Genomic DNA, 8,509 nt, shown 5'->3' on the forward strand with positions numbered 1-8,509 from the left:
GACTCTGCCCATGAAGGGTGTTTGAAACAAGCTAAAACTGTTCATGGGTTTGCATTAAAATCAAGTTTTTCTGACAAAGAACAGTTAATTTTGTTGAACCACGTGGTTCATGCCTACTCAAAGTGTTCGGACTTAAGTTCTGCTTTTTGGGTATTTGATCAAATGTCCCAAAGGAACATATTCTCTTGGACTGTCATGATTGTTGGTTCAACAGAGAATAGATTTTTCTTGGATGGATTTAAGTAGTTTTATCAAATGCTTAGTTATGGAGTCTTATCTGATACTTTTGCGTTTTCTGCAATTGTGCGAACAGCTATTGGTTTAGAATGTATTGAATTGGGTAGAATGCTGCATGCCCAGATTGTTATAAGAGGCTTTCATTCTCATACTTTTGTGGCTACATCTCTTCTTAACATGTATGCAAAGTTCAGGATTACTGAAGACTCGTTTAAGGTTTTTAACACCATGGCAAAACATAATGAAGTTTCTTGGAATGCCATTATTTTGGGTTTTACATTAAGTGGAATGAATTTGGAATCATTTGATCATTTGTTACATATGAAGAATGAAGGAATCAGGGCGAATACATATACAATCATTAGTGTTTTAAAAGCTGTAGGCCAGTAAAGAGATATTGACAAGGGCAAAGAAGTTTAGTCTGTTGCTGTTGAGTTGGGTATGGAGTCCGATGTGCAGGTGGGGACAGCTCTCATTGATATGTACTCAAAATGTGGATCCTGGCAGGAAGCAAAAGTTGTTTTTCACTCAAATTTTGTTAATTTTCAGGTGAACATGCCATGATTTCCAGCTATTCACAAAGTGGGTGTAGTCAAGAGGCTTTAGAAATCTATGTAAGAATGCATCAAAATGATATAAAATTGGATGTTTATTCATATTATGGCTTTGAAGTCTGGGTGTGATGTGATTGTTATTAATATTTGTAATGCAATTGCTAATGCATATGCCAAATGTGGAGCTCTTGAAGATGTAAAAAGATTTTTTACAGGATGGAGAGATGGTGTCATGGACAACCCTGGTGACTGCACACTCTCAGTGCTTGGAATGGGAGGAAGCACTGGCTATTTTTTCATAGATGAGGGAAGAAGGCTTTAGACCTAACCAATTATCTTTTGCAGAGTCCTGATTTCTTGTTCTAGCCTATGTTTTCTTGAGTACGGTTGGCAAGTTCATGGTCCTTAGGGCAAGGCTGGGTTGGCCATGGGTAAGTGCATAGAAAGTGCTCTAGTGGACATGTATGCAAAATGTGGCAGTGTAAGAGAGGCAGAGAAGGTCTGTAATAGGATTTTAACCACTGATACTGTCTAATGGACAGCTACGATAAAGGGTTATGCGCAACATGGTCTATCAGAGAATTGCCAACTCTTGAAAAAAGATGGACCAACAAGGTATGAAGGCTAATTCTGTTACTTCTGTTTGCTGGCATCCATGGAGGATTGGTGGTACAGCAAGGATTAAAATATTTTCAAGAAATCGAAGAAAATTATGGTCTGGTTCCAGAGATGGAACATTATGCTTGTATTGTTGATATATTTGGTCATGTGGGTTCGGTAGGACAATGCAATGGAGTTTATAGGAAAGGTGCCAACTGAACCCAGCAAAATGATCTAGCAGACCTTGCTGGGAGAATGCAGAGTTCAAGGCAATGTTGAGCTGGGTGAAATTGCTGCACAGAAGGTCATTTCTGTTAGACCAGACTCAGCTACCTATGTTCTAGTATCTAACACATATATTGAGGTGGGAGTTTTGAGGATGGTCTTAATCTATGAATAGTAATGAAAGAGAGGGGTGTGAAAAAGGAACCAGGGTATAGTTGGATTTTTGAACAAGGTAAAGTTCACAAATTCTTTTCAGGTGATCATCAACACCCGCAGAAGGATGACATCTATGCCAAGTTAGAAGAGTTGATGAACAAGGTTAAGCCCATGGGTTATATAGCAGACTTGAATATTGCTTGGTGACTAATTTTAAGACTCAACGATACATACTTTCAAATTAGGCATTCTGTTGTCTTCATCACTGCATTTTAGCTGTATGATTAGAAGGACAGTTCAAATTGAAGGCTTTAATTTGTATCATTGATAGTTAGAGATAAGTTTGAAGGGGAAGTTACTTGTTCAAGGTAGAAATATACAAGTTAAAAATACTAACATTTCATTAACTGCTCTGCTAGTGAAAATTATGTTTGTAAATTTTAAGCATTATATGAATTTCTTTATATATCGAGAAAATAATGTTCAAAACTATAATTTCCGTTGAAATTCCTCAAAGCTGGGATTTTCTAGATATGTCAAAGTAGCAAGATATTTGCAGAGACATCAACCACTCCAATATGCAGCTTGATGGGGTAAGTATTTCCTTTGATCCTCTTTTGCTTTTTGTAAACAATGTAGAAAAACTGAATGATATCCTAAATTGTTTATGTTTTGTTTTGCAAGAATGTTATGCATAAACTTTCTACCTCATACTGCCAACTCTAGGTGCCAGAATGCGATGGATGCTGGGGTCTTCACAGCTCTGGAATGTCTTACCCCTTGGTATCGAGAAAGATTCAGAATTTATTCCAAAAGCAATGTTTAGCAAGTATCATGCTTCACACGGCCTTGAAGATTCAAAGGTGCAGAGTTGAACAAGGCTATGAATATAATTCTAGCATAAATGATACAATCTGCTGGACTGGAAATCATCAATATTATTTGTATTCAAAGTGGTTGATCATTAAGTTCAATTCCATCGCCTTTTTTTCTTGTTGGTACCATCGCTGATGAGACTCTTCAACAAGCTTCTACTCAGGCCATTGTTACAAGCTGCAGTATTTTCAATGGTTGGAGCTTACCTGTGTCTTGCTCATCCTAGCCCCTGTTGGCAGGTGCTTTATTCACCACCAGATTCATAGCATATGGAATAACACCTGGCAAAGCTTCTCTTCTAAAGAAATGTAGGAGTCATCGAATATATGTGAAAGTATGAAGTACTGGGATGCCTTAATGTTTGATAATTAGTACTCAAACAGTTGATTTACCGAATATATTACTGCTGTTCAATATTTATTTCAACATTATCGACCGTTGAAGTCATCATAGATTAGAAGTTAATTAAACTTGTGTAATTGTATTTGACAGATATATTACAACAGACGAAACATTTATATTTAAAAAACCTGGAAAGTTGAGTATATGGGGTTTAAATCTTATCAGAGTTGAGTATTATTTCACAATCTGGATTCACTCTGTTTCAGAACAATAAGCACAAACTAGAGATTCATTTGCTTATAGAACTTCTACAGTAGCTAGATTGCTACTTGGTAAATGACTCTTCTTTCTGTTGAAAGAAATTGTTGAGTAAAATGCAACTTCTGACAAAACTTAACTGACTGTAATAGAAGCTACAGTCAGAGATTGCCAACTGTCATAACCGCTTTCTTGATTTCCCGCCTCTGGGCCTCCAACGGCTATTAATTTCTTCAATACATCCCTTTCTTAGCTGACAGTAATAGCTCTTTTTTGAATTCCCGCCGCTGTCCTAACTTCCAACGTCTTTCTTGAATTCCGGTTGCCGGTCTCCACCAACGGCTATATCTTAGCTGATTTAATCAAAACAGGAAAGCACCTTCTCTTTTACATATATATATATGTTCAACCACTTATTCCCAACTTATCTCTTTCCTTCCGCTTTTTCACGTTCTGTGTTAACTACAGATTGATCTGTAAAACACTGCATTTCTTCCATCCCTTTCTTTTCTCTTGTGAAACCCACGCATATTCAAATTCTTGGTAGTAAGTCAGTGAGTGAAATTCAGAGATGATGGAAAAACAACTGTTTTCTCTGTGTGAAGCCGCCAAGAAAGCATCTGTCGCTGCTGCCATGGACAATATCTCCGAAAATGGACCAGAGCTTTCCCGTTGTATTGATTGTTTGAAGCGCCTCAAGGACTTCCCTGTTACTGGTGAGCTTCTTGTTTCAACAGCAATTGATAAGCATCTCCGACATCTCAGACAGCATAAAAAAGGAAAGATTCGATTAATGGCTAAGTGGTTGATGGAGATATGGAGCAAGAAGATCAAGGAATATTCTTCAAGAACCAAAGGAAAATTTTTATATATTGATTCTTCCAAGAAAACCCAGCAATCTGTTCAAACCACTAAACCAGCCATCTGCCATCAATACTCTTCAATTGGTTCTACAAAACCTGAAGAGAGGATGAGATTGGTGAAGAGGCTGGGAAAAAGTAATCTTGGAAATTGGAAGATCAGAAGGCATTAATCAAGTGAACCTGATTTTGAGCTTTGAAATCCTTAAGTCGACTGCTGATACAGTGGAATTAAGAGTATAATTTTTGGAATTTTTTTTTAAGGGCATTAAATCTGCCGTCAACTGTAATTTTTAGTTTCTATGATAATGGCCAACGACTTCAGTTCGCTTTTTCCGTTTGTTTCTTCATGAGTTTTTTCATTTTTAATTCTATCAAAATAATTAATTAAAATTCCAACTGTAATTTTGTTATATTAAATATTCGTGTACAAATACTTAATATAATATAGCTTGTATAAGACCCGACGCATGTGGCTGGATTGCGGTTCCTTGTGAATGTTTGGATTACGCTAGATCAGCGACAGTAAAGATGTGTGGATTCTTTGTTGTCCAATCTTCCTTGTTAGCAAGAGACAGTAATGGGTAAGTTTAAAAAAAAAAAAATTAAAATATAGACAATTTTCTGTTTGTGTTGCTGGAAAGTCTGGAAGGAAGATGGGAAATGGGAAATGGACTTATTTTGAACAAGGACTTGTTCAAGGAAACTATGGGGCCAGTGAAGAAGGCACTGGCAGATGCCTGATTAAAGAAATCTGACATTGATGAGATTCTGCTTGTCGGAGGAATTATTGAAAGATTTCTTTGATGGGAAGGAACCGTAAAAAGGTGTAATTTGGTGGTTATTATTTGTAATTAACAGGGGTAACTGATTGGCTGGGAAAACATCTTATCTAATATTCTTCTCACCAGGTTTAGTTGTTTCCATTAAAAAAAAAACAGATTATGCAGAATATGTGATTTAGCATTATAATTTTATTCTAATTCATGCAAATAATGCCATCTGAGTTGATTGGATTTGTGACCTTTATTGAAATTAATTTTTAGCCTTATTTGTTTTGTTTGTTTTTATTAATTTGTCATGTGGATATTGTTGGGAATGTATTGTCATGTGGATAGTAATTACAAAGCCATAGCACCAGCTATAGAACCCAGTTTGAAAAACTATGAAGATTTTCTGAAATTGGGCTTTAAGATTTTCTTGTTAATTGGGCGTAGTGAAAGTAAAAGAGATGCTACAGTTAATAATTTGATGGGACAAACTCATTTTGCGGTGCATCTTTCTTTTATGACTTGCAACATAAATTTTGGGATAATTTAGTTTTGTATATCTGTATGTTTATAATTAAACTTTGCAACTTGTGCTGGAGGTTTTTTGTGGATGCATCTCAGTTCTAATATGATTTTAGACTTTTTCACTAGAATAAACATAATAATATGCTCTTGTTGCTTTCCTAAGCTTCTAATAGTTAGAGTTCTTTGTCCATAGAAGCTTTCTTGATATTGTTCTTGAACAATGATAGACAACCCCTTTAAAAATTCAAGCTGACTTAATCTAACACAAACAGTTGGACAAGAACAAACTAATTTATGCTCTCAACACACTAGTTTACTGTTTATTGCAAGAAAAATGAAAAAAATAGATTGAAGAAGAAAAGTTGTACTGGTAGAAAGAGGTGCGCATCCTGCCCTTGGCCAAAGGCCCCCTTTGATAATTCTTGTTCTTCACCTCCTGTTCCACTTTCTTTTAAGGGTGCGTTTGGTTGGTGGAAAGATAGATTACCTTGGTAATCTATCTTTTATTCCCTTGTTTGGTTTGTCAGTAATAAAAGATTACAGTAATCTTCTATTACCAATGCTGACGTGACAGGTAATATAGGTGGTAATCTGATTACCACTTTCACCTTAGATATTTAAAGATTACTGGGGTAATCTTGAGTTTATTATAGAAAAATTATTATTTATTAATTTTTTGAGATAAAAATAAATTTATTTTTAATTAATATGACAAATAATATAAAAAATATTTAAAAATAATTATATTCAAGGGCATTTAAATAAAATAATTTACTAGTAATCTTTTATTACCTTTAACCAAACATAATAATTATTTATACCTATCAAATTTTATCAAACATAGTAATCATTTATACCCAGTAATCTTCTAAGTAATCTATCTTCAAGGTAATCTTTCTATTTTAGTAATCAAATATTACCCAAACCAAACGCCCCCTAATAGTCCTTCTATGTTTCAGTTTTCATTTTCCCTCTATTATCCTTAATTCTTGCCTAACGGTTTTGCCTTGATTGAAACCTACTTGTTTTGCTTGGATTGATGCCTTTGTCTAATTGGCTTGCTCAAATTCTTCTTCAGTTATTTAATCTAAGGTTATGATAGCCAATTCATTGCCTGAAATTTTTTCTTTGACTTCTAAAATTTTCCTTTTGTAAACTTGCTTGATTGGTGGTCTGACAAATACATTATATTTTGGTATCTTGAGAATAATGGCACTTCCCTTGTAAGTAGTGAATCATTCTTTCTAGTTCAGATTCTATTGTTATGTGAAGAGGGAATATTTTGAATTATAGTTAGGGAATTTTCTTCTTTTGATATAATGTTAACCAACTCCACAAATAATGTTACCTGATTTTCTTCTGCCACAATCTAGATTTTTGATACAATATTGAGGCTTATAATTTGGTTTGTGTGTTTCTTTGTTTGGGTGATACGTATCTCTCATTTTCTTCTCCCTGTATGACTGCTGAAGGACAGCAGAGTCTCTTTCAGACTCTTCACAACAACATCAAGGCAACTAACTTTGTTCTGTAATGTAAAGTGATAGATAGTTGATACTTTATTTCTAAGGCTATGTTTCACTACCAAGAAGTCAAAGGAAGAAACTTGAAGTCTGCAAAGTCCTTCTGAATCCAAGCTTGTGACTGGATTCCAATTGTCCATTTATTAATTTGTCTCTTCAGTAAGTGATACAACTTCATATTGAAAGGCTTCTGTCAGCATTAAATTTGATGGAGGATCTTTGTCTTTTTATTGTTTTATGGGAAATATCTGTAGTTATTTTGGCAGAAGGTTCAGTAAATGAATGGTGCAATTGACTTCTATTGTCTATCTTCTCTAGTCAGATTTTAGAACTCGATGGTAAAGGCAGGGCTTTGTTGTCTCTTGTGAATTTGACCCTTGTAACCATCTAGAAAATCATATGCATTGTTATTGTGTTTACCTTTGTAGTATTGGTGACTGAAAAGAAACTTCAGAAAAATACTTTGTTGTTATTGGGTTTTCCTGGGTAGCAATGGGAGTATTTCACACCCTGGACTAGGGTCAAATGGAGTTAAGTCCATTAAGGAATTTGATGATACAGATTTGTGCATTGGATATTTGCCACCAACTCTTAATGATGACAAACTGATTAGGCTGTTTTCATCTTTTGGTGATATTGTGATGGCTAAAGTTATTAAAGACCGAGTTACAGGAGTGAAGCAAAGGTTATGGTTTTGTTAAGTATTCTGATGTTCGGATGGCTAATAATGCTATTGCACACATGAATGATTACTGGCTTGAGGGGAGAACCATTGGTGTGGTACTCTGCCTCTAGGCCTCCAACATCAACAGGTCTCACTTACCCTGTTTCTTCTCAACCAATTGGTGGCTAGCCATCTCAGCAGTTTATACCTGATGGTTCTCTTCCAAAGCCACCTCTGACAAGCTATACTAGGACTCCAGTTCCATGGGAAGCACCGGTTCTTCTACCTTATGCTCCTCCTCCTGGTTCAACCATGTACCCTCCTGTTCCTGGTCAACCAATGCCCCTATGTGGAGTACATTATCCTTAACCAGTGCAGACCGCTCAGCCTTGGACCCCATCACAGACAGTGACTTCAAGTGCAGCACAACAACAAAGCTTTCCTCCATGTGTGCAATCTGAAAGCAGCACTTTTATTCTAGCTGTATCAACAAATATGCATGGGAGCTTCATGTCACTAATGCCACCAAATGCTCAACCTGCATATGTAACTGCTTCATTAGGTTACCCACCTTACTACAGCGCAGTTCCTCCTCCCCCTCTACCTGCTGCCGCCTCAACTGTGGACCATTCACATAGCTTTGTTAATGTTCCCTGGGCTACTAATCCTTCAGTGCCACCTTCCGTTTCTTCTGCAGAAAAGGCAACTTATGGTGCAGATGCTGAGTATGAGAAGTTTATAACAGAGATGAAATGATGTAGGTCCTTCCAAGTGTTGCTTCTTAATTGAGAGGTAATTTGAACAGTCAGATTAGATTTGTCCTTTGGTGATTGCATATGATTTTTTTATTAATCTTGCATTTGGTTTGTCTAAGCATTTTTCCAAGTTTTACTAATTGATAACTTTGAAATGCCAAATA

General features: G+C 36.0%; 1 protein-coding gene across 1 annotated transcript; it reads left to right on the forward strand.

Moving 5' to 3' along the window:
• Positions 1 to 255: 255 nt before the first annotated feature.
• LOC123198077 (pentatricopeptide repeat-containing protein At3g09040, mitochondrial-like) lies at positions 256 to 1,113 on the forward strand. Its single transcript, XM_044612653.1, has 3 exons — positions 256 to 615; positions 697 to 786; positions 910 to 1,113. Exons 1-3 carry the CDS (start codon positions 256 to 258, stop codon positions 1,111 to 1,113), a joined length of 654 nt encoding a protein of 217 aa, XP_044468588.1.
• Positions 1,114 to 8,509: the final 7,396 nt, after the last annotated feature.

This window comes from Mangifera indica, chromosome 15 (assembly GCF_011075055.1).
Source record: "Mangifera indica cultivar Alphonso chromosome 15, CATAS_Mindica_2.1, whole genome shotgun sequence".
Classification (NCBI taxonomy): domain Eukaryota; kingdom Viridiplantae; phylum Streptophyta; class Magnoliopsida; order Sapindales; family Anacardiaceae; genus Mangifera; species Mangifera indica.